At 46.9% G+C, this 26,844-nt stretch overlaps 1 protein-coding gene across 1 annotated transcript in view; it reads right to left on the bottom strand.

Moving 5' to 3' along the window:
• LOC147887867 (thiosulfate/3-mercaptopyruvate sulfurtransferase 2-like) overlaps positions 1-26,463 on the bottom strand; it is a 99,613-nt gene extending 73,150 nt beyond the window's left edge. Inside the window, exons 1-2 of the mRNA XM_087393489.1 lie at positions 26,222-26,463; positions 25,578-25,841 (exon numbers count right to left, since the gene is read on the bottom strand). Of these exons, the coding sequence (XP_087249615.1) occupies positions 25,578-25,841; positions 26,222-26,404 (447 nt within the window). The 5' untranslated portion in view covers positions 26,405-26,463. The remainder of the gene's footprint in view (positions 1-25,577; positions 25,842-26,221) is intronic.
• Between the last annotated feature and the right edge of the window lie 381 nt (positions 26,464-26,844).

The following is a 26,844-nucleotide window of genomic DNA, read 5'->3' as shown; positions in this document are numbered from 1 at the left end:
ATCAAATTCAGCTTGAGTGTGAGCTGAATTTTCTGAAAATATTACATCTCTACTGACAATGATCTTGCGTGTGACAGGATTGTAGAGACGGTACCCCTTGCTTTCTGCACTGTACCCAACAAAAATGCATTTGATTGCCTTATCAGACAATTTATGCCGGAACTCAACAGGCACATGAGCATATACAAGGCATCCAAAGACACGGAAATGATCCACAGAAGGCTTCTCCCTTGCCAAACTTCATAGGGAGTCTTGGTCTTCAGAGCTTTTGTGGGTGCCCGATTGAAAACATAATTGGCACACATGAGACCTTCAAGCGAAAATTTGTGAGGTAATTTTTTGCTTTTCTGCATACATCTATCCATCTCCATAAGAGTACGATTTTTTCTCTCAGCTTTCCCATTTTGCTGAGGAGTTAGCCTCACTGTAAGCTGATGTACAATGCCCTTGTCTTTCAAAAAAGCATCAAAATCTGCAGACAAGTACTCCCCTCCTCTATCTGTGCGTAATGTCTGTATCTTGAGTCCGGATTCATTCTCAACCATGGCTGCAAAGTGTTTAAAGACCATAAACACTTCTGATTTGCGTTTCAGCCCATAAACCCAAGTGTAGTTGGAGTAGTCATCTATAAAAGTGACAAAGTAAAGATGACCACCCAATGATGGAGTCCTCATGGGACCACAGACATCACTATGTATAAGCTGTAATTTTCAAACAGCTTTAACTGATCCATCCTTCTTAAAAGGCGATCTGTGCATTTTACCAAGAATGCACCGTTCACAGGCATGTGGAGGAGGTGTTTCAAGAGGAGGGAATGCATCAACCATGGCATGTTTTTGAAGCGTCATCAAGCTCCCATAATGCATGTGTCCATATCTCGTGTGCCATAACTCCGCATTCTACATAGCAGCAGTAGGAGTGGAAACTGCAAGAGCATGTGCTGGTATTTTCTCATACATGTCAAGCTGAAAAAAACCACGTAACAAAGTGCCAGACAGTCTCAAGGCATAGTCATGCTCTCTATCATGGACTGCACACTTGTCATCTTCAAAAATGACCTGAAATCCAGCTCTGTTAAGAGTGGACACTGAAAGTAGATTTTCTGTGATATTAGGCACATACAAGACATCAGAAATTGAGCCATCAATGGCTGTTAGTTCAACTTCTCCTGTACCACGGACTGAATAGGAGGAGTTGTTGGCACATGTGACCTTTTTACCAACAGGTGGTGGATGCAGAGATGTGAAGAGACACTTCCTGGAAGTGATATGCTTTGAGGCACCGCTGTCAAAATACCATGTATTATGTGTCTCATTGACACTGAAAGCTGATGCATCCTTGGAAGAATCATAACTGCATGTCAGAAAAGCATAAGTGTCATCATTACAAGTGGCTGTACTATCTCGAGCAGCCAACTGAGAGTCTGAAATGCAAGACAAGAAGGCATAGTCGTGCTCCACAAAGTTGGTTGTAGCTTGCTCATTGTCAGATGCATGAGGAGCTGAATCTGAGACAGCCATACCGGAGCTGTTTTTCTTTTCTTTTGCAAGCCTTTTCTTGCATTCTCCAATGTAGTGACCTGGCTTTTTGCAGTAATGACATATTCCCTTTTTCTTTGGCTTACCTGCATCACTCTTAGCCTTTTGAGAAGGCTGTCCGGAAGGCTGATTTGCTGAAGTCTTTGCCTGTGCCTTTACTTTAGGCTTGAATTTTGAGAGCATGGCATGTTCACCTGCTCGTGAAGCCATGTTTTTCCTGGTCTGCTCTTCCTGCAGCAAAAGTCCTATCAACTCGTGAAAAGTGAGAGGATTTGCACCCCCCCTCAAAGACAAATTCAGCGAGGTATGAAAGCTGAGATAAGACTCAGGAAGAGAATTCAGAGTAGTGGTAATCATCTCTGAATCAAGAATGATCTCATCAATATTCAGCAACTGCTCTCGTAAGTCCTGTAGCTTTGTGAGGTGCACTGACATGGAGTCGCCCTCTTCCATATGTGTATGAGACAATTCTCTTTTCAAAAAAGACACCTTGGCATCATTCTGAGCTGCATACATGCTCTCCAGAATATCCCATGCTGCCTTTGAGGTCTTACACGACCGGATATGTGGAATGATAAATCTTTTTACTGAAAGAGAAATACACGACAAAGCTAAAGCATCACGTGAATCCCATCTCTTTTGATCTGGAGTGGTAGGTATAACTGCACCAATAACTTGTGCTGTACCCTGTGCACGACCTCTGCCTCCTCCTTGTTGGGGAGAGGTATTAGGTGCCACATTTGCTGGCCGGAACTCATCCCCACTTGCATAGTCCCACAAATTACGAGAAATCAGAATATTGCGTACCATAAAACTCCAGAGAGGATTCTCAAGGAGTACTGCTCCTGCGAACGCCCCCCCTTCCCTCGCTCCCGTCTACCCCCCCCTCGCGCTGCGCAGCCCTCCCCTCCCCCTCCTCCCTCACCGTCGCCTCCCGCCGCGGCCCTCCGCCCCCTCTCCTCCCCCTCTGCCTGTCGTTCCCCCCCCCCGAATCAAAAAAAAAGAGCAAGGAGCTGAACAGGCCCTCTAGGAACACGCGGCCTATGGAACCCAAAAGAAGTTGAAGATCATGTTTTGGAACTGTAGAGGTTTCCCTTGGCATAAAGGGGCTGGATTGAATGAAGTTATGCATGATGCAGACATTATTTTTCTCGCAGAGACTTGGGAAAGGGACATATGCAGAATTCCTAAAATTAATGGATACGTGGTGCACTCCATCTGGCAAAAGCAAGTTGGCCTACGAGGGCAAGGAGGGGTAGCATGCATATACAAGGAGCATATACAAGACATGATTTCCATAGCCAAAGATGACATCCACAAACGCTTCATATGGATCATGGTAAAAGGAATGCACTCACCACTTTACATTGCAGGGTGCTACATTCCTCATAGAGAATCTCCCTTCTACCAAAGACATGAGGTTGACCCAACCCAGCCACTTGGAGACCTGTGCTTGGATATAGCTATGTTCAACAAAAAAGGAAATGTTTTGCTCATTGGTGATTTCAATGCACGGATAGGAGATCTACAGTTTCACTATCCCACTCAGCAAGAATACATCAAGGAACATGAGATAGACATTGACCCCATTTGGTGTAGATGCTCGAAGGATAAGGAAGTGAATGCACATGGTAGGGCATTGGAGCAATTGATGAATGGAATGCACATGTTGGTGGTGAATGGCACAGCCCTTTTCCCAAAATCAAATACCCCTACTTGTTTCCCTGCCAGTGGAGGGGCTAGTGTGATCGACTATGCATTGATTGGTTTGGAAGCTTGCCATCTCATTCACAATTTCTCACTTGGCTCAAAGTCCCCTGATTCAGATCACACACCACTATATGTGGAGCTTAATATATTACTTGCCAAGGCAACTTTAGAAGAGCGCAAAACAGTTGAAGGCAACTATCATATAAATGAGGCAAAGAAGGTGGAGTACGCTGAAACTCTAGAGACGTGTCTGCTGGGAAAACAGAAAATTGGGTGGACAGAATTGAAAAATGCTATTCTCACTACAGCCAAGTCAGTTTTGGGGTACAAAAAGAGCAATAAAGAATGCAAGAAAGGGCTACCATACAATGTTTGGTTTGATGCTGAGTGCAAGGCAGCTAGGAATGCACTAAAGGGGATCCCAATGGGGGATGAGAAAAGAGCAGCTGAGAAACAGCTCCATGCACTTACACGTAAAAAAAGACGTGCACATATTGTGAACAAGGAATGGACTGATGCAATTGATTTTATCAAGCATCCTAGAAGAGCATGGAAAGGAATTAAACAAAGGTCAAATGACATTATGGGAGATTTTACAGAAACACAGATGCTGGAATATGCTCAACAGCTCTACACACATCCCAAGGCTCGGCCCATGGTGAGCATACCTCTCAGCAGTAATACTCAGGGTCTTTTCTCATTGAAAGATGTACAAGATGGCCTCAAGAAAATGGTAAATGGAAAGGCAGCAGACACTCTACACCTAGTGGCTGAACTCATTAAGTGGACCAATGAGCACACGCAAAGGCACATAGCAATGGCACTAAATCAGGCTTTGATGCATGGTTTCCCAACAGAATGGCAAGAGAATTGGATCAAACCAATCTACAAAGGGGGTGACCGCAATCAATTAACAAATTACAGAACAATTATGGTATGTTCCACTCTAGCCAAACTATATAGCACAATAGTAGAGGCAAAATTGAGTGCTTGGGCAGAGAAAGAAAATAAAAGAGCAATGGGACAAGCTGGTTTCAGACCAAAACACTGTACAGTGGATCACCTAGTCACTCTTCGAGTTTTGATGGAGGAAAGCCGCCTCAAGGGGAAGCCACTCTTCTGTTGTTTCATTGACTTTAAGAAGGCATTTGATACAGTGCCTAGGGATGTGCTATGGGAGAGAATGGAATGCATAGGGGTGCCCGAGGAAATAAGGTTTGCTGTCTTTAGACTTTATGAGAAAGTAAAATGTCAACTAAAATGTAAGGATGGGATGTCACAAGAGTTCTATAGTAATATGGGGGTAAAACAAGGATGTCCGCTCTCACCCACTTTGTTCGGCCTATGCATTGATAGACTTGAGGAGTTGGTGAATGAAGAAGCATGTAAAGATGAGTTATACAGCCCTCATCTAGCAGGTCTCGTGATTTGGTTGCTTCTTTACGCAGATGATGTGGTTGTTTTCACTGATAGTGAAAGTAAGATGCAAAAAATGATGGATATCTTCAGCATATTTTGTGCACAGAGTGGGATGGCTATTAATGTCAACAAAACTAAACTCATGATAGTCAAGACTATACAGCCAAGCAGCCCCCTCCAAATCTTATATAAAGGACAACCCATTGAGACAGTGCACTCATTCAAATACTTGGGTATTGAAATCCCCGCCAATAATAGATGGAACAGCTGTGTGCAACGGAGACTTGATGCAGGATGGGCAAAATACTTCCAATTTGAAAATGAGTGCAACAATAGCAATACGAGAAGGTGGCAAGTACGAAATATGATCTTTGGGGCATATGTGATACAGACAGTACTCTACGGAGTAGAGGTATGGGGTGGGAGTATATCTCCATCAACGTGGAATGAGATAGAGAAAATGCAAAAGTCTTTCATTAGGAGGCACCTGGGCATCAAAGCTACTACACCATACTCTTTGTTACTCCTAGAGACAGGATGTATACCCATAGAGCTACATGCTCTGAAGAGAGTACTCAGATACATCACAAAGGTCAAGTGCATGGATAATGAAAGGCTACCAAAGAGAGCATGGAATGAAAGTCAGAAGCTTCAAAAGACAAACAAGGGCAAGATTTTGACATCCGGATGGGCACAGGACCTAAAAAAAATGGTTCAAGAAGTGGGAAGTAGAAGAGTATTTAAAGTACTCTTCAGAGGAGATTGATGAAGAGGCTTTTCATTATGACCTGCTGAATGCACTACACAGGAAATGGCAAACAGCAGAAAACAAAGATAAATTTGAGTACTATCGCACATATATCAACCCCGAATATTGGTCAATTTATACAGGAAGGGAGACAACAACGCAGAAGTACATATGTACACCTATAGCAGTGCATAAACGGAGGGCTTTAGCCTCACTTCGCACCCGATCACACCAGCTGCAAATAGAAACAGGGGGATGGAAAAAGATGCCAAGGGAGAGTAGAATATGCCAACTATGTGATCAAGGTATGGTTGAAACAGAAGAACACATGGTAATGATATGCCCTCACTATGCACACATTAGGGAAGAGTTCAATCACCTCCTTGAGGGACATAACAAACTGGCTGATTTGCTGCATAAAGGGTCACCTTCAGCTTTAGGAACATTTGTGTGTAAGCTCTTCAAGCATAGGAATCCACCTGAATCCTAGAAGGTGGTTTCTCTTTCCACCCTCCCATCTTCGGGAGGAGCTTTCATGTACTTGTGATATTGTATTGCCCAGGTCCCATAGGCCGGTTTTGGTCTTCAGAGGACGATAATATATTCTTCTTCTTCTTCTTCCTCCCCTCTCCACTCTCCGCTCCCTTCCCGCTTCCCCGCCCCCCCCCGCTCTGCTCCGCCCCTCTCCACTCTCAGTCCCCCCCCCGCCTCCCCCCCCTCGCGTTACGCTACCACCCCCCCCCGCCCCCTCCTGCCCCCCCGCTGCGGCGCAGCGCTACCCCCCCCTCCCCCTCCTTCCTCGCCTCTCCTCCCCACCCCCTCTCGTGCGGCGCTGCCACACCTCCTCCCTTTCCCCCTTCCTCTCCCCCTCCCTGCGCTGCGCTGCCCCCCCACTCTCTCTTCCTCCTTCCCTCCGCCACCCGCTCCCTCGTCACCACCTCTCCCCCCCCGCTTCCCCGTACCTCTCCATCCCTCCCTCTTCCCTCCCCCGCCTCCATACCACTCCCCCCATCCTTCGTCTCTGCCGTTTCCTTCTCTTTCCCCCGACTTTGGAGCGTTCGCAATTTGTCCGTGCGATATGGCGGCCACGAGCCCGGAACCGATGGCCCAGACGGACCCCCCCCCCTCCATCAGCCTACCGCATAACACTGACAGAGCACCAGGTCTCCTAGGTGAAGCAGGCCGCCACGGACTTCTCCCAGACATCTGTTTATGGGTTGCACTCCACCCTCTACCTTGAGGACAGCCACATTGAGGAGGTTGCACTCATGGGACGTGGTATCTTCTGGCTCAAGCTCTCACAACCATGGCAGTAGGTACGGCACGTCGGATCCAGGCTCGGCGAGCAGATATCGATGCTGCCATTCCTGCAGGTTGGAGGATTCCCATGGTCACCAAGCAGCTCTTCCCGGGAGATGAGAGGTGGCTAGGACAGTTCACACCCCGGGGCATTCCTTTGGTGGTTGCAGGCCTTTTCTCGGACTCCTCGATCCACTTCTTCTTCTCTGTCGCCGATGATAGCCGCCTACAGAGCAGAGAGGCCGTGATCGACCCCCAGCTTCCCTGGCAGCGCCTTCGCATCATAGGGCTGCAAGGGAAAACGTGGCATATAGACCCCCTGATTATGCAGGACCAGGACTAGAGACTCTGGATATGGGAGGGTCGTTCCTTGACAGAGGTGGAGTGGGACCCAGGGGAGTGGCGCTGGCCACCCTTGGAGACCTCAGAGAACCCTACCCCCTTCTTCTCTTACAGTGCGCGTACTGGTAGGCGTGCTCTTGGGGCTCTCCAGCGCGGGCTACCCACACAGGCACATAGTTGGTATGCCTAAGGGATATCTCTGGTCTTTCTTCGCACATTCTAGAAGACTCTTTGGGCAAGCTGGCGGCCGAGGAAGATCTCTTACTTTCTTTGGATGGTGGCACACAAGGGGCTACCAGTTGGCAGCTGGCTGAGGCAGATGGGGCAAGAGGGGCACTGCCAGATGTGTTTTCAGGAGGAGTCCCTGAAGCACTGCCTTTGGAGCTGCTCGCATGCGCAGACAGTTTGGAAGGGAGTCATGGGGATCTTAGCGAGGGCTGCACCCGAGCTAGGACTGATCACTTGGGGAGCCGTTTGCTGGTGCAACACCGAGATGGGACATCACTTGGCTTATGAGTTCTCTAGGCAGGATCCAGTCTTCTTCATCACGCAGGCCACCTGGGCATACATGGACAGCTTCCCTTGGCATCTGACAGAGACAGATGCAGGAGCGATGACTCGGCACCCAGTTTGGGAGATCATAGGGAGCATTACAGGCCGGCATATCTGGACTTCCAAATGCGTGCAGACTGTAGGAGATCAGGCTTCTTCTGCTACCCAGACCCTAGCAGACATTTGGAGCACGATCATTCACACGCTCAAGGGTCAGTGGGATCAGATTCAGGGGGAGTCCTAGGCAGGGAAGGAAAAGAGACGGCGCTTCCTTCGCGACTGGGACCACCGGGAGTTGTTCTTCCAGCACTCTGCTCAGAGTCTTCAGTGGCATTACCACCCCCCACCGTGGCTGTTTGTCCACTCTCCGATGATTATGCCCTGAGAGGCTTGTAATTAGCATTTTGGCTCCTCGGGCTGTATCCATTTTGTGATTGCAGCCCGCTGGCCTTTAGGCCCTCTTGTACTCTCGCTTTCAAGTAATATAACTAGCACTACTTTTTGCGCAAAAAAAAATAAAACTCCAGAGGGAGTAGTTGGTACCATCCAGCTTGTCCTCTTGTGAGAGACCACTGAAACCGAAATCATTCTGAATTTGCTGGGCCATGTCTGAGAAAGAAAATACAGCAAATGCAAATCTGAATTCCCTTGCTGGGAATGGAGTGCACAAATCCCAAAAAAACACAACCAAACACTGGCTAAAAATGCAACTCAAATCTCTGTAATGTCTCTGTCAGAAATCTGCCAGAGCATTCAATCTCTCCCAAAACCTGCCAAGAGTGCTTCAAAACACTCACAGAAAGGCAGTGTGAACTGAAATCTGTCAAATTGCTCTCCCAACACAAAAGCCCCAATTTGTGGCTTGAAATTGCAACCAAAAAGGGGCAAATTTACTAAAAGTCCCAAATCTGCAATTTCTGAAAAAAGCCCCAAATTTGGAGTTGAAATTGAGCCAAATTTCACCCAAATAGCTAATCTCCTGCGCGCATGTCGCGTACCCCCCCCACCCCCCATGCCCCCCCCCCTTGCGCGCATGTCGCGTACCCCCCCCACCCCCACCCCCCATGCCCCCCCCCCCCAACACCCCATGCCCCCCCCCCTTGCGCGCATGTCGCGTACCCCCCCCAACCCCATGCGCCCCCCCTCCCCCCCCCTTGCGCGCATGTCGCGTACCCCCCCCACCCCCACCCCCCATGCCCCCCCTCCCCCCCCCCCCAACACCCCATGTCCCCCCCTCCCCTTGCGCGCATGTCGTGTACCCCCCCCCCACAACACCCCATGCCCCCCCCCCTTGCGCGCATGTCGCGTACCCCCCCTAACCCCATGCGCCCCCCCTCCCCCCCCCCTTGCGCGCATGTCGCGTACCCCCCCCCACCCCCACCCCCCATGCCCCCCCCGCCCAACACCCCATGCCCCCCCCCCCTTGCGCGCATGTCGCGTACCCCCCCCTGACCCCATGCGATTTGCTTGCAATTTGCCAAAGTTTTTACAAAACTTTGGCAAATTGCAATCTTTGCAATTTGCTTGCAATGTGTGCCAAAGTTTTTACAAAAGCCCCAAAACTGTAATGTGTCTGCAAATGATGCAGAAGCCCCAATTTCTCTGTAAACAGAAATACCTGCAACAAAACCAATGTCCTTTGCAATTCCCACTCAACTCAAAAACACCCATGTGTGATGTACCGCAGACAAGAAGAGCTTGTACTCTTTGTTGAAGCTGGCGTAGATGGGGTACAAACAGTCTACGTACGGACTGTCAGTGAGCTAGTACGGAACAGTACGGAACAACCTGTGACTTGGAACAGTACGGAACAACCTGCGACTGGACTGTACGGTCGTACAGAATAGCAACCAAAAGGTACGGGTTGTATGGCGCTTTACGGACGGGATGTACAGACGAACTGCAGATGTACGGCGCCACATGTGCAGTACGGACGAACCTTTCGCAAGAGCTGTACGGAATGTACGACGAACCGTACAATTGTACGGGCGACGAGCTGGTACGACAGTTGTACGGGTGACGAACTGGTACAGCAACGATGGCGATGGGACTGTGTAGAGGGGCAGCGCAGGTACAGTACGGGACTGTACGGAATCAGTCCGTACAGATTGTACGGATGACGAACTGATGGAGTAGGAAGATTGCGGGCTGGAGCTGGAGGACGAGAAGCAGGTAGCAGGGTCAACCTGCTCTGATACCAAATGTGAGAATGGGAGAGAGAGCAAAGGTGAGAACAAGAAGCAGGAGAGAGAGAGCTGAAAACGTAGTTGCAATTAGATGAGAGTAAGTTACAACTGAATGGAGCGATGGGTTTTGTCTAAGTGACAAAACCTTATCACTTCACTAACCATAGTTAGTGAACTAACTGTGGTTAGGGGGAAAAACCTCTAAGTGAGGGAAAAGTGCCCCTAACCTACTTATTACATTACATTGGTCACTGCTAAATTATAGCAATAATTCTAACACCACCTGGCTTCTTAGCTTCCAATATTACTTGGAGAGGATATGGACCTCGCACATCCATCAGATACCCTTGTCTCAGTGATATAGAATGTCGCCACCAGATCCTTTCCCACGACTCGATCTGCATGTGTACCAAATGGGAAGATGCCCCAAAACCCTTGGTTTGACGATGAGTGCAGAGAGATGAGAGCCCAGCGAGCACTGGGACACTTGACTTCACCAAAGGCACAGTGGATCTCACGCTGAGTGACACGGCGTAAGAAACAGGCTTTCCTCATACACAGGATGGATGAGGTGATCGGCTTTCGCGGAGGAGATCCTACTACGGGATGGGGACTCTTGTCAGAGGGAAACTCATCCATTCCCATCACAGATCCAACAATCTGGCATACATATGCATGCTCTCTCTATGATGCCCCGGGTCAGGCACCACCTTATGTCCTCTATGCCCAGACCCACTATGTGTCACTTGTTTACAGCACAGAATGTACAGGCTGCCCTTCTCCAGCTTCATAACCAGAGATCACCCGATCATGAGGGACTACGCACTGAGCACTTTGCACATGGACAAAAGGTCTTGACCCTGGTCCTCGCACAGCTATTCAACTATGCCGTATGTCATGGTTTCCTGCCCACCTAGAGCCCCAAAACCATAGTACCGCTACACAAGGCAAGTGATCCATGGATACTGGGAACTTCCACACTCTTAACATTGGCCACACTCTGGCTAAGATAATGGGTCGGTACTAGAGAGGGAGATCAGTAGCCACACAGAGGATCACGGGCAACGGGCTCTTGGGCAGGCAAGTTTTCAAAGACGGCACTCCACCTTGGACCACATTTTCACCTTGAGGGCTATCATTGAGGAGGTGTAGTCGAGGCATCAGAAAGTCTACACTTGCTTCGTAGACTTTCGTAGGGCATTTGCAACTATCCCACGTTCTCGCCTAATCAGGAGGTTACAGGAGTTGCAGCTCCGAGAGATCATTATCTGGGGGGTCATGAGCCTATATGAGTTTGTCAAAAGGAGGGTACGTGCCCCAAGAGGTCTATCAGACTGAGTTGAGAGCATTATCGGAGTGCAACAATGCTGCCCCCTCTCAACGACTCTCTTCGGACTCTATATCGATGAGATCACTTCCTTTGTAGATCGCCTAGGTGGAGAGGGTTCACTTGTGGCTGACTTGATGGTGTACGCAAATGACATAGTCTTCATATCATCCTCAGCAGAGGGATTGCAGAAACATCTAGAGGCTCCAGAGATGTTCTACAGAGAGAGAGACTTGACAGTTAACCTTAGGAAAACCAAGGTTATGATCTTCAACACCTCGCGCACAGTGTCCTGTCGCCATAACTTCACATACCGAGATGAGCCTATGGAGATATTGCAGTCTTACACATATTTGGGGGTAGTGTTCACCGGACCAGGTTTCATGATGATCCATGCAGGTATGGCAAGTCTCACACAAGGATGGGTGGCCCGATGAGAGAGGTGGTGCTTCCAGGCACACTTCCAAGACCCTTCGACGAAGGGTTGGCTTTTTGACACGCTAGTGAGACCGACTGCCATGTATGCAACACCTTTCTAGGGGAGTGATATTGCAGCGACAGAGTGGAAGAGATTTGAGAGGCTACAGGTGATTATGGGATCCAGGATGATTCGGAGCAAGCCCTCAATCCCCCATCAGATTATGTGGGCAGAGTTCGCCATGACCCCTCTCCACGTTGATGCCATCTTTCAAACAGTGACTTTCCTCCATAGAGTTTGGGCCCTACCGCAGTGGAGATCACCGAGGCTAGCATTGGAGTCTTCCAGACGACTAGCAGAGAGCGGTGTTGATACGTGTTACGCACGGGTATCCACATGGTTTGGTAGTCATGGCATTCAGATGGACAGACTTCCGCAGTGGAGATCACTGAGGCTAGCATTGGAGTCTTCCAGGCGACTAGCAGAGAGCGGCGTTGATAGAACATGTTACGCATGGGTATCCACATGGTTTGGTAGTCACGGCATTCAGATGGACAGACTTCCCCCCTTTCAGTACATCATGGATGCACCACCTGAGATGATCCCACGAGATGAGATCAACCGTATCATACGGTTGGACCTCCTGCTCCATACATCTAGGGCTTGGGGGGGTCTCGTCATCATATCTCAGCACCTCGAGGGTAGGAGAGTCTCAAATGCACTGAGGATCGCCATCGGTCAGTTGCAAGTCTTGTCACATCAGCTGAGGATTGAGGCAGGGAGAGCTACAGGCATACCCAAAGAACAGAGGATCTGCATACTATGCCGGATGGTGGAGATCAAGACAGAGGAGCACTTTCTATGTATCTACCTAGTCTACTATGAGACCCAAGGGCAATGGCATTGCCTCTTTTAGGAGGGGCATGGCTTTGGTCCACTTACACAGCTGATCCATTTTCCTGATTAGGTTTGTATTGGGCTCTATCTGATCGAGATGCGATGACAGAGAGAGATACTAATGCGACACACCAAAGAGCAGCAGGGATTGATGCCACACGTCACCGACATCAACAGAGCACAGACACTTGTTACAGACTTCTATGCATCTGAGTCAGCTGCTAGTGCGGTTGAGGGAGAGGAGCTTGATGAGATGAGAGCATCATGGATTAGCAACGGCAGTCTCCACCAAGATGTTGCCAGACGAGAGACATGCACTCCACATGCGACATGCGACACGAAGAGGGACCAGAGCACGCACGATCGAGGGCCGGTCTATTTCAGCCCTCCTCAAAGGTGACCGCCAGAGACGAGGCATCACCCTTGATGTAGCCCATTGGATACAGAGATCGAGGAGATCACGCCCTCAACCGCATCGAGAGATAGCTCGACAAACACAAATACGAGAGCTCCTCACATCTCATCATAGAGCCACCATTTTACCTGGCTATATGGAACCTGGGCATGTACTAGGAGCATTAGCTCTGAGCACCTGATACTATTCGGACATTTTGCTACTCCACTATTTTGTTCACTAGCTTAGCACTTTAGCTTTCAGCAAGGGCCTTAGTGAGCCCTTTGCTTCAGCCCTTAGTAGCTTGTATGAGTTACCTTTTGGTTTTGCACTTTGTCTCATAGGCCCGCAAGGCCTCCTGCAGACGTTAATAATCTTTCTTTCTTTCTTATCATAAGGATTTGTTCCCATGATCAAATCCTTAACGGGATGACTCCACTGCAGGCCTTTTCTGGTAAGAAACCTTCAGCTGCATATTTCAGAGTTTTTGGATGTGACTATTTTGTGCATGTCCCTAATGCTAACAAGACCAAATGGGAACCAAAGAGCCGGAAGTGTATTTTCTTGGGCTACAGTGAAGAGACGAAGGGTTACCGTCTCTATAACCATGTTACCAAGAAGGTAATAGTAAGTCGAGATGTAGTCTTCTCAGAACAGCCGCATCAATTGGAGGAGGATGCATCCTTCCCAGACAACCAAGACCAGGATATCCATCCAATATAACCACCAACGGCAAACCGAACTCCCCCAACGACTTTCTGGGCTGAAGCATGTAACACGGCAGTTTACATTTTGAATCGTAGCTACACGAAGGCTATGAACAAGATGACTCCACTGCAGGCCTTTTCTGGTAAGAAACCTTCAACTGCACATTTCAGAGTTTTTGGATGTGACTGTTTTGTGCATGTCCCTGATGCTAACAGGACCAAATGGGAACCGAAGAGCCGGAAGCGTATTTTCTTGGGCCCATTATCATCACTGGCTACAGCAACCCTGATTCCTTAGCATCCAACCTCCGTCCTCTACTGTTTCCAGCACACCATCAAAGCTTCTCTCACAGGAGCGCACGACTAGGAGGCAGCGCCATCTATTGTATCAGTTTTACAGTAATCAAATTTTTGATTCTCCATACTATCTGCTTTTCTCTCTTGCGTACGAGATCCTGTTATCTGTTGAGCACAGACATTGTATTGTTTTCTTACATGGAGACCATTCCAGCTCACTCAGGATGATTCATGATCCAAGAGCTGAGAGGGAGTGTTAGAGGTGACATCTCTTGTATCACTATGTGAGGGCCTTGGTTGTGGGTCTGCCTGCCCATGTCAGGGAGAGTGAGAGCCTTGTTTGTGGGTTTGCCCACCCAAGAGAGGCAGAGGGAGAGAGCAACAGATGCTATCCAATCCGCGACTATGAGGAGGCGTGTACGGAGCACATTCGGGGCTGTTGGGGCTTACCTAGAGCTGCGACTAGGCTACTCTTTATGGCGCCTAGAGGCGCCTTGGTTGGGAGGCCTTTTATTCCCCTAGGCCCTTGCATGCTCATTGACCAGCCAGCTAAACCTCCCTAGGTAGGCTGACCATTCGGCCACCCCCTACACCTCTAGTCGGTTACCTAGGGTAGGGGGTGCCCTATATATAGGACTCCTCTCCCCCATTTTGTCCATCTCAATGCACACAGCCAGCAGTCCACTTGGATTTGAGGTTTTCCGCCAACAGTAGAGGGGTTTCCTACTAAGATCCTTGTGCAAGTCTCTCTCTCTCTTTTGTTCTCTCAGTTTTCCTGTGAAGTTTTGTGAGTAGTTTGCTCTCTCCCTCTCTCTCCTTGGGTGTTCAGTTCTGCTGCACTTCTCACAAGTAACTCTGCATCTTGCATGGCACAAGTAGATGTAGAAGCTTATACCTAGATGAATCCAAGAACATTCCCAAACTCATCCTCTAAAAACACAACATAGTGCAGTTTCAATCTCACGAGAGTCACTCATAAGATTGAAAACCATAAACTCCATCACGCATAGCAAGGACTAGCTACTATGACATCCCCACTGACGTCATCAGCGCCCAACAATGGGTGTAGACCATAGTATGAAAGTATGCTCTCACACATACAAATCCACACACCCACACATACTTGAACATCCATTTATACATACTTGAGATGTAGAAGCTGCATGTGCTGATCATGCTCTCTTATCATAGGCATCAAGCATTGTGACAAAGTTTGCCTCTCAACACCACAACATAATCACGCTCTCTGTCACGGACCGTACATCGGTCATCTTAAAAAATGACCTGAAATCCTCTTCTAGTGAAAGAGGACACCGAAAGTAGATTCTTCTTAATCCCAAGGACATACAAGGCATCTTGGATGCAAGCAATCCGAGCCACCAACAGCTATGTGCAAAATCTCTCCGATCGCTAACAGAATAAGTAGAATTGTTTCTTGCCAACGGATGCACATGAGAGCATATCAAACAAGTCTCTTCTAGCTGTTATGTGTCTAGATGCCCCACTATTCAAATACCATCAGTCCGCCATTTCATTCACATTGAATGTGCGCATGTCTCCCAAGAGGCATTGTAAATGCAAGTGAAAAAATCCCAATCATCCTCTATAAGATTAGCAGATGCATCATCTTTCCCTAATTATTGGCTGAGCCTGAAACAACCATACCAAATCCTTTTCTCTTTTTCTTTGCAGTCCTCTTTGGGCACTCACTGATGTGATGACCTGGTTCTTGCAATAATGGCCTTTTTCTTTTTAGGCTTATTGCCATCCTTCTTATCCATACCACAAGCATGCCCAGAACTATGTCTTGCATCGTATTTGGGCTGATATTTCTGTTTGCCCTTATCTTTTTCAAAAAAGGACTACTCCCCACTATGTCTCTTTGCTGGCATATTCCTTCTAGCATGCTCCTCCTGCAATAACAAGAGTCCTACCAACTCCTGAAAAGCTTGCTCCCCACTACGTCTATTTGCTGACATTTTTTTTCCAGCATGCTCCTCTTGCAACAACAAGAGTCCTACCAACTCTTGAAAAGTGAAAGGATTTATATTTCCCCTCATAGCAACGTATGGAAGGAAAGATAAGACTCCGGAAGGGAATTCAAAGTAGTGGAAACAAGCTGCAAACCTCAAATGACTTCATCTATATTCAAGAGTTGCTCACGCAAATCCTGAATTTTTATGACATGGTCTGCCATAGAATCTCCTTCATCCATGTACACTCTATCTGCAAGAATGAGAGACTAACCTCATTACAAGCTTGATACATACCTTCCAAAACATCCCACGCATGCTTCGACATCTGAAAGGACCAAATATGACGTATAGTAGACCTCTTCACTAAAAGTGGGATCAAAGATAAGGCTTCTGCATCATGAGTATCCCATCTCTTCTACTTGGGAGCAACACCACCAAGTGCTTACACTTGTGCTTTTTGCCCACGGCCAGCGCCACCGCCATGACCCCCCTTTTTGCAGAATGGGACGAGCTTCATCACTTATGGCATAGTCCCAAAGTCTTTGGCAACCAAAAGATTGGGGAAGCAAGGGCAGCCTGCTCTAGAAATGCTCTAGGGTGCTGGGGAGGTGCGAGGAAGCAAGGGCAGCCTGCTTTGATACAAATGTTGGAAATGGAAGCAAGTGTGCAAGAGAAAACGAAGCTGAAGGAAGCTGAAATGAGATTGCAGGAACAAGAATGGAAGAGTACATTAGGTAGTCATAGAGACCAAACCCTAACTAGGATCAAAACATGTATGGTGACTAACTCACCCACAAAACTCAATCTCTAACTAAGGTTACGGGGAAAAAACCTTATAACGGAAAGAAGTGCCTTGGGAAACAATATTTCTAACACGATGAGTATTCGCAATCATACACTCCAGTGTATCCACAATAGGAAACCTATTGAGTTAATCAGCTCTACGATGCTCCTATTACACCAGTTGTCATGGATCTGGTGCCATTTCATGTGACTCACACTAGTTATATTGTAGGCAACGGTGCCATGCTAAACTGAAAGATTTATGCATGATATTTTTTATACAAACCAGTGCAATTCTACACAATCTCACATGGAATAGGATGGCAGTGGTGACATCCTACTCCATGTTAGTTTGTGTTGAATGGCACAGGTTCCAATATCAAGCCATTCTCCATAATCTGAATTAGTTTGCCACTCTAATTCTATGTCTATGTCAGTGTTAAGTAGATTGGCAGCAGTGCCATGCTAATAGGGAAGATGGAAGCATATGTGGAACATTTATGCATAACATTTTAAGAAGGATCCTCCAATGTATTAGAGCCAACCATTTTTCCAGCCAGCCAACACTCAAGTTGGCGCTTAGATACACTCAGGCGTCCAACTTATCAACCGCCTTACCAACTGGTTGTTGCCTATGCCTAGAAGACACCATCCGTCCATGACCTTCAGTGTGAAGGCAGCATCATTCAAGTCAGTACCGACCTCAAATCAGCATGGTTCAAGTCATTGTGGATTCGGCGGATTTTCATCCGCCCATAGGAGTGCCAAAGTGTAGCAAGTACGACTCCACCTGTCCGACTCTGACTCAGCTATGTATGACTTCTAGCTGGCGAACACCTCTGACATGTCTTAAATGACAGTATCGTTGAAACTAAGAATTGTCAATATAGCCGTAGCTCAAGGTGTTAGTGTTAGTAGGTTTGAACGCCCAACATCATCACATGTTGTGGATGACCATTGGCAAGAGCTTGTATTTGCAGAGCATGTCAAATGACCAGATTACGAAATTTGAATCATCTTTTTCAACTCAGTTGCATCAAACATTGAGTAGTGTAGTCCATATTGAAATGAGCAATGTTCTTTGCTGAAGCTTTCTATTATTCCATCTGTCGATATTCCGTCGCTTGTCTCTTTCCACGCTCTGACGTCGTTATCTACTAGTCTACATTCCGACTCACGACTGCTCTCGACAAGTGTTTTGATACATTTGGGTTAACGTAAGTGAACAGCGTTAAGAATGGAAGCCCCGTCCCTTGACTGGCCCAAGCATATCTAGAGTGTTAAAGCCCTTGCTAAAAGCAAGCCGTTACATACATGGAGCCCAAGTCCGAGGAACCCTCTTTTGTGGCTTCCATGATGATCATATGCTTGAGATACCATGCAACGACTTGGCTGGGTACAAAGAGCATAACAAATGAAAGTCAGTTCAGCCCATGCTTGTAAGGAGTGGGGTTTCTTTCAGATCATCTACCATGGCATTCCAATTTCTCTTCTCTAGAGAATGTTGGTGGTCAGGCACTTCTTCGGGCTGCCCTTGAAGAAAAATCAAGCTTATGGCAACAATCCAATCATGTGTGAGGGCTATGGGAGTCGTGTAGGCATTGACAAGGCTGACTCTTTGAAAGGGGGAGATTACTTTTCCCGCAACATTTTACCTACTTCTGCTAGAGATCCAGCAAAATGGTCGAAAATGTCCACCTTGTGGAGGTAATCATCTAGAAGTAGGTAATGCTCAAATGGAAATTCTGCAATCGTAGAATGTTGATTTGAAGCTATTTGTGCGGGGAGAAAAGGGATGACTGCAGCCAACAGCTAGTGAAGCTGAGCCAAAATTTGCTGGTGAATATTTCCTGCAACCCGGATGTTTCTCTTTCAGCGTTTAAGGAAGCATTTGGGGATGAGCCCATAGTTTCATTTCATATAACTGCCATCCCCCCCACCCGTAACCTGATCACTCTGATCCTAGTAATCTAACCCTGCTTTCGTAAGATGACAACATTGAGGGTTTACAGTTGCTCCAAGATGGATAATGGGTCACAGTGAAGCCAATTTCTAGGTGCTCTAGTCTACAATTTGGGAGATCAGATTCAGCTATCAAACAAACATGAACTAGAGCCCACTTTTTTATAAAAGTATGATGCCAACGAAGCCATCTCCCTTTGTTTTCTGGTTCTTGAAAACGCTGTATGTAGATGACCCAAAATTTTGATTCAGATTTTGCCCAACACGACATATGAGAGCATGGAACCCGAGCAATTGTGAACCGGGAAAAGCTGACAGCATCTATTGCTGCTTTCTTCAAAGAGCATCATTGGTCCCATGAAGGAGTTGGTAATGTTGGGGTAAAGGCACATTGCCTACCCTTATATTAAAGAATTAAAGTTAGGACACCTATGACTGTCTTAAGACAGTCATAGGGTAAACCTAATCCTAATAAAACTTAAGTGAGTTTGTGGTGTGGCTCACTCATCACTTCACACCCGCACTATTGTGTCTCTCTCACTCTCACTCTCTTGCTCCCTTTTCACCTCACTTCCCCCTCTCAACTGGTATCAGAGCTTTTCTCTCCCTAGCTTCCTCCCCTCCCGAGCTTTCTCTCCCTAGCCTACTACCCTTTCCGTACGGACGTACGGGCAGCGCCGTACGACCGTACGTCGTCCGTACAGTCGTACGGACGAACTGCGACTACAGCAGGCGGGCGGCGCACCAGTCGACGGCGCGGGAGCAGACCAGTCGACGGCGCGGGAGCAGACCAGGGCCACGGTACGGGAGCAGGGCGGCGGCGCATTTTCTTGGTATCAGCTCCTCTTTAGCAGCTGTGCGAAGCTGCATCAGGCAGCTGTACAGCTGTACAGCTGCTCCGTGACGCTGCGCAGCGGCGCACTCCTCCAAGGACTGCCGTACAGTTGTACGGATTTCCGTACAGCTGTACGGACGACGTCGCCACATCCACAGGAAGCTACACAGATTTTTCTTCTTTCGATCTGTGTGTAGCAGGGAGGTACATTTTCTTGGGATCTGTGTCCAAAGATTTTTTTTTGGGGAAGCGTGCTGCTGTAAGGACACAAGTACAGCAGGACAGCAGGAGTTTCTATGCATTTACTGAGGAAAAATCTCAGTTTTGGGTGAAATTATCAAAGGGCTTTTGCCTAGATGTGTTTGCAGTCTATGCCTTGAGGCAGTGTGTAGCCAGGGAGCACACATTTGCTTTATTTCCGCAGTGCATTTGGTGACATTTGTTGCAGGTCACATTCTTTGTACACATTCTGAAAATCTCAGTTGAGCCACGCTTGGTCAGGGCGCATCGAGTTTACTCGGTCCCTAACTGCCCATCGTTGACAGTGCTCAAAAGATTTTCTTCTGGGTGTTTGTACTTTGTGGTTTGTGTTGTTACTGAGTACACAGAGGCAGTCTATGCTTTGCACATTGTCAGGTACAAGAGTCAGAGAGATTTTCATATTGCATGCTACCTCATTGTTGAGGTGTCCTCCACTTGATTCAGGTGTCAGATCAAGGGGCTTTTGCCCAGACTTTGTTTGATTGCACTTGGGTTACCAACAGAGATCTTCAGATGCATTTTCTCCCCTTGGTATAAGGGTGATTGCTTGGGATTTATCCCATTTCCTGTTGCAGGTTTTGTGTGACAGGCTGAAGAGTCATTTACTGTTTTTGGGGTGTCAGTCAAGTATTTTCTGCAATTTGAGACAGTGACATACCTCATCTGAGGTGGGAGAAGTGATCAGTACAGTCAGTACAGCAGTGTTTACAGCAGTCTGAGTGGTTTTGTCAGATAATTATGCACTGTTAAGCTCTTGTTGAGCAGCAGCAGCAGTCTGTAATTACTGTTTTTTATGCCTCTTTGAGCACAGAACAGTTTGTCAGAAGGTACAGTACTTGCAGGGACATTTACTGTTTTGCTGCAGATTTTACTGACAGTAAAAACAGCACTTTTGAGAGTGCTACTGGCTCTTGAATAGAGCAGGCTTTTCTGAGAAATCAGAACCTTTATTATTCAGTCTTTTTACTTCCAGGGAGTCAGGTACTTTCCTCATCTGATATGGCATCAGGAGGAGGTGATTCTTCAATTCTGAACATAAAGAAACTGGAAGGAGCACATAACTATGCATTATGGGCAGAACAGTGCTTGAATGTTCTTCTGTTAAAGAAGATTGCTAAGCCCATAAGGGTAAAGGGTGTCAAGCCATCTGATATGGCAGCTGATGATTGGGAAGAGCTTGATTTGTCTGCGAGGGCAGCTATTATGCTCACTATTTCAGACACTCTTGTGTTCAATGTACAGGCTGAAAAGACCTCTTATGGTCTATGGCAGAGACTAGAGGAATTGTATGCCCAAAAGAGCTCAGCCAGTAAGGTTTATTGGCTGAAGAAGCTGGTCGATCTTCGCATGAAGGAAGGTACAGCTATGACCTCACACTTGAGTGAGTTTAATGCTATCTTTACACAGCTGATTGCACAGGGGTTGAATCTTGATGAGGAGTTCAAGGCCACTTTCTTGTTGTGTACCCTCCCTGAGAGTTGGGACACTTTCAAGACCACCCTGTCTAATTCAAATGCTACTCTTATGTATGCTGATGTAGAGAGCTCTCTCCTTATGGAAGAGATGAGCAGGAAGAATAATGCGGGCAGCAAGTCTTCAAATGCTTTGCAGGTACAGGATAGAGGCAGGACTCAGCAGAAGGGGAAATCTGCTAGTAAGTCCAGATCCCGCAGTCAGTCCCGTGGCAAAAAGGACATTGAATGCTTTTATTGTGGCAAGAAGGGACATGTGAAGTCGAAGTGCTTCAAGTTCATACGGGATCAGAAAGCCAAGAAGGCTGAATCACAGGATGCAGGAAATGCAAGCAAAGGCAAAGGCAAGGCCACGCTAGTTGAATTGGATGCAGTCAATGTTGCAGCAGAGGACAGTGACAGTGACATACATGATGTTTTATGCTCTTCTGCTGTAATAGCACATGCTTTGGTTATTGATGGCCATGACATGCACACCTGGCTCTTGGATTCAGGTGCCTCTTTTCATGTTACACCTCACAGGGAGTGGTTTACTTCCTACACACGTACTCATGGAGTCGTTCATCTTGGGAACAACTATGCATGTCAGATTGCAGGGATTGGCAGTATACAGATAGTATTTCCTGATGGACAGTCATTTATGCTTGATGGTGTTCGCCATGTGCCGCAAATCAAGAAAAATCTGATTAGCACTGGCTTATTAGATGACAGTGGTTACCACACCACATTTGGGGATTCCAAATGGGTGATTACTGATGGCCAAACAGTAGTGGCTGAGGGTTTTAAGAGTGATACCTTGTACCCTCTTTATGTTTCCAGTATGGGTAATCATGTTGTTGCCATAACCGAGCTGCCAAAGGTTTCATTGTGGCATAGCCGGTTGGGACACATGTCTGTTAAAGGAATGCAAGAACTGTCACGTTTGGGTTATCTGCCGTCTCTTTCATTTTCAGATTTGCCTACTTGTGATCATTGTATTTTTGGCAAGCATTCTGTGACTCCTCATAAGAGGAGGACTCCCCAAAATAGAGCACCACTTGATCTAGTGCACACTGATTTGTGTGAGATGCCACAGTTATCACTAGGGGGTGCCAAATATTTTATTACTTTCATTGATGATGCCACACGTAAGGTGTGGGTCTATTTCTTGAAGCATAAGGGAGATGCCCTAAATGCTTTCAAGAGATTTGTCGCTCAGGTTGAAAATCGGACAGGTCGTAGGCTGAAATGCCTAAGATCCGATAATGGGGGTGAGTATGTGTCACATGCTTTTGTGCAGTTTTGCCAAGCTAAGGGCATCAAACAGGAACTCACAGCCCCTCATAATGCATCTCAAAATGGTGCAAGTGAGCGGATGAATCGAACTATTCAGGAGAAGGTTCGATGTATGTTGTCTTATGCTGCATTACCCCATGGCTTTTGGGCAGAAGCCGTGCAAACAGCAGTTCACATTATTAACAGGTCACCAAATAAGGCTTTGGAATTGAAAGTGCCAGAGGAGGTGTGGTCTGGCAAGCCACCCTCATATAAGCACTTACGGGTCTTTGGCTGCGAGTGCTTTGCTCATGTACGCAAAGATCTCCGCACCAAACTGGATCCAAAGTCTATCAGATGCATCTTTATGGGATATGGTGATGAAGGTGAAATGGGGTACAGATTATGGGATCCCGTTAAACGGAAGATTATACGCAGCAATGATGTCATCTTTAAAGAAGATTGTGTACACAAGGAACCCGTTCAACCTGTGGAATACAGGCGGGTTATTTATGATGATGTTGGACAGCAAAGAATGCCTATTTATATGCAGCAGCAGCCTGCTGCAGATCACCCTGTTCAAGAGGGTATACAGGCTGAAAATCAGCCAGAAAATTTTGCCAATAATGCACCACTGGATGTGCCAACTGATGGGGCTGTAGAACAGCCAGCTACGGTGGTACAGCCACCTGTTATGCATGAAGAACAGGTTGGACAGCAGCCTAATCCGGAACAGTTTGTTAGGAGGAGCACCCGTGCACAACGGCCTCCTGTCAGGTTTGTTCCAGGAGCCAATAATGTGGCTGATTTTATCATGCTGACAGATTGTGGTGAGCCTTCCAGCTTCAAGGAAGCTATGGGAAGAACAGAGAAAAAGAAGTGGGAGAAAGCCATGCAGTCAGAAATGGACTCTCTACTTCAGAATGATACATGGGACTTGGTGCAGTTACCTGCAGGCAGAAAAGTTTTGCCATGCAAGTGGGTTTACAAAGTCAAAGTGGATTCAAATGCTTTACCTCGGTATAAGGCCCGATTGGTTGCCAAGGGATTTAAGCAGGAGAAGGGCATTGATTTTGATGAGATTTTTTCCCCTGTAGTCAAGATGACTACTTTGAGAGCAGTGTTGGCTCTTGTTGCTCATGCTGACATGGATTTATGTCAGATGGATGTGAAGACAGCTTTTCTTCACGGAGATCTCCATGATGAGATCTATATGAGTCAGCCAGAGGGATATGCTGTTAAAGGGAAAGAGCAGCTTGTGTGTAAGCTCAAAAGGAGCTTGTATGGACTCAAGCAGGCACCAAGAGAATGGTACAAGAAGTTTGATGCATTCATGCAGTCCCAAGGGTATCATAGGTGTGAGACCGATCATTGCTTGTACACCAAACGGGCAAAGGATGGCAGTTTGATGCTACTCATTCTATATGTGGATGACATGCTTATTGCCAGTAAATCTCAGCATGAGATTAGTGATTTGAAGAAACAACTGCATAAGTCTTTTGACATGAAAGACTTGGGTGATGCAAATCATATTCTTGGCATGCGTATTACTCGTGACAGGTCCAAGGGACTTTTGTTTCTGTCACAGAAAGAGTACATTGACAAAGTACTGCAGAGGTTTAAAATGGAGGGGGGGAAGTCCATTAGTACCCCGTTGCCTCCACATTTAAAACTCAGCAGTAAGGACAGCCCCAGATCAGATGATGATAAGGCTGAAATGGCCAAGGTTCCGTATGCATCTGCAGTTGGATCTTTGATGTATGCCATGGTTGCCACTCGTCCGGATATTGCTTTTGCGGTGGGAGTCATCAGCAGGTATATGGCAAATCCAGGTAAGCGGCATTGGGAAGCAGTGAAAGGTGTCTTGAGGTATCTCAAAGGTACCAAAGACTTGTGCATATGCTATGGTAGGCAGGATGCTTTGGTGCATGGTTTTACAGATTCAGACTATGCAGGCAATGCAGATAACCGGAAGTCTACTACCGGTTATATTTTTACATTTGCAGGAGGTGCTATATCATGGATGTCACGGTTGCAGAAATGCGTTGCACTATCAACCACAGAAGCTGAATATGTTGCAGCCACTGAGGCTTGCAAGGAAGCAATATGGCTTACTCGGCTGGTGGAAGATTTGGGCATTACAGGAGATATGCCAGTTTTGCATTGTGATAGTCAGAGTGCTATCATGTTGGCAAAGAATCCGGTCTTTCATCAGAAGACCAAGCACATAGAAGTGAAATATCATTTCATCAGGGAGGTACTGGAAGACAAGCGTCTTGAGCTTGTGAAAGTACATACTGATGATAATCCTGCAGATTTGCTCACTAAGAGCTTGCCTACAGAGCGGTTTGCACATTGCCGCCACATCATGGGATTAGGATGAGACCATTCTTACTTTATGGTCTTGTATACAGTAACTGTATATTGCTGTATTTTTATTCTTTTCTCCCCTTTAGGCACATTGGCCTTTAGGTGGGAGGTTGTTGGGGTAAAGGCACATTGCCTACCCTTATATTAAAGAATTAAAGTTAGGACACCTATGACTGTCTTAAGACAGTCATAGGGTAAACCTAATCCTAATAAAACTTAAGTGAGTTTGTGGTGTGGCTCACTCATCACTTCACACCCGCACTATTGTGTCTCTCTCACTCTCACTCTCTTGCTCCCTTTTCACCTCACTTCCCCCTCTCAGGTAATCTAAGCAAATCCAACTCGTGACGTTCAATGACTAGTGGTTTTGCCACCTTGTTTGCTCTAGGTTATATAGAGCCAAGCTTGATCTGGTTATTGTAATTCTCATCGTTGCGTCTTTCTTGTCACCACTTTGACATATAACTATTTATCAGTTTGCCATTTCCTTGGAAACCCCTGCTTGCTATGCATGCAAGAACGTCTCTTGTTCCCCCTCCCCACCTCCCTTCCCTGCCTCCAAACGTAGCATCTCTATTGGAAGGCCGGTGTCTTATTGCTTGATAAATTTTAAATCTGAGAGATCATCTTATTATGATTGCACAAGAAGGCAGTTCATTCTTGTAATTGAAGTCGTAAATAAGAAGCTCCTATAGACCAGCATTAGCATGTTCGTGCATATCCACCCTGATGACAAGCAAGACTTCAGTACTAAGACCAAGCTTTTAAAAAATTATCTGACTAATGCCACACTCCAACCGTCCCACTGTAGCTCCAAGCGGAAACCTTACCTTGATATTGGAATCGCCGAGATGTTGACGAAGCCAATCCACCGAAACGACGGGGTCGGACCCCTTCCCTTCTTGCCCCTTCTCTACCTCAGTTGCGAAACGTGCCAAGGGACCAATTTGTCCAAGTGATGCTAAAATGGGAGAAGAACGTGGCTTGCCAATGAAGCCATTACAAGGCCAGCCAGATTTCACAAAGACTGATGCAAGAAGCGAAACAGCCACAGTGGCTTGCAATCGCTTGCAAGCGACGCCTGAGACTCTGGCCTGCCAAAAGGAAAATGAAAAGGGGGATACGTTAGTTTTGGTTGGCAATGACACCAAAAATGTCTCTTGCAACTGTTCCAAACGCACACGAGGATTTGCTTCCTCTTATCGAACATTCCTCTTGCTATGATGCTGTCCTGTCCAGATAGGACTGATCGAATTCTACTGCAGGATTGTAGTATCTTTATCAATTTTAGAATATGTCACACAATAGAAAGCACAAAGGTAACGTCCACCTCGTGCAGAGCGAACAAGCAAATTAAGAAGAACGCAACCAAGAGAGAAATGTGTGCAATGACACAAAATGCAAGACACGAATTGACAGGGTGCATGGATCGAGGAGGCGAGATTCCTACACAAGCAAAGGTAAAAAAGGCTACCTTGTGATGCAAAGGAGGGAGGTATTTTCGGAGCCAATTCTGGAAGGAAGAGGGGATGGCTCGAGAGAGAGAAGGTTGATGAGCAGCGAAGGATAAGCTGGAGGCGATGGAGGCCATGACAGAAAAGGTAAGGAGCTCGAGTATGCTGAGCTTTGGATGGAAGCACAAAAACACACAGAACATAAGAAAGGAAAGCTCAAGAGAAAAAGAGACAACAAAGTATAGATGTTGCTTAGCGCACTCCTTCATTCACTCTTTTAAAAGCCAATTGTTTTTCAAAATTATATCTAGATTCCCATGTGCCAAACCTTGAACTTTGCATCTTCCCCTGGTTTTAAACCTGCCCTCTAGGTAGCCTATTGTTTCTCGCCTCCCCCTCCACGGCTAGGACTTAGCTCCTATACGCGTTTGACAATTGAAAACTAGATCTGCGGCAGGCACGCAGTCTTTCCATCGTGGAGCAAGTAACTACTAACTCAAAATTGAAGCCAAATCCACTCTCGCTCGCAACAGTCTCACTCTCCACTTAGCCAATGTTACGTGCCTCGAGCTTTTACACTTGTGAGAGTAGTGCATAAGATCATCACGAGGCTTTAAGCCCAAACTTGCAAATCAAGTAGACC

This window comes from Dipteris shenzhenensis, chromosome 22, assembly GCF_047967505.1.
Source record: "Dipteris shenzhenensis isolate YYH24624 ecotype China chromosome 22, Dip_SZ_1.0, whole genome shotgun sequence".
Classification (NCBI taxonomy): domain Eukaryota; kingdom Viridiplantae; phylum Streptophyta; class Polypodiopsida; order Gleicheniales; family Dipteridaceae; genus Dipteris; species Dipteris shenzhenensis.
The sequence above is the reverse complement of the archived record's forward strand: the minus strand, read 5'-3'. Positions and strand labels throughout refer to the sequence as shown.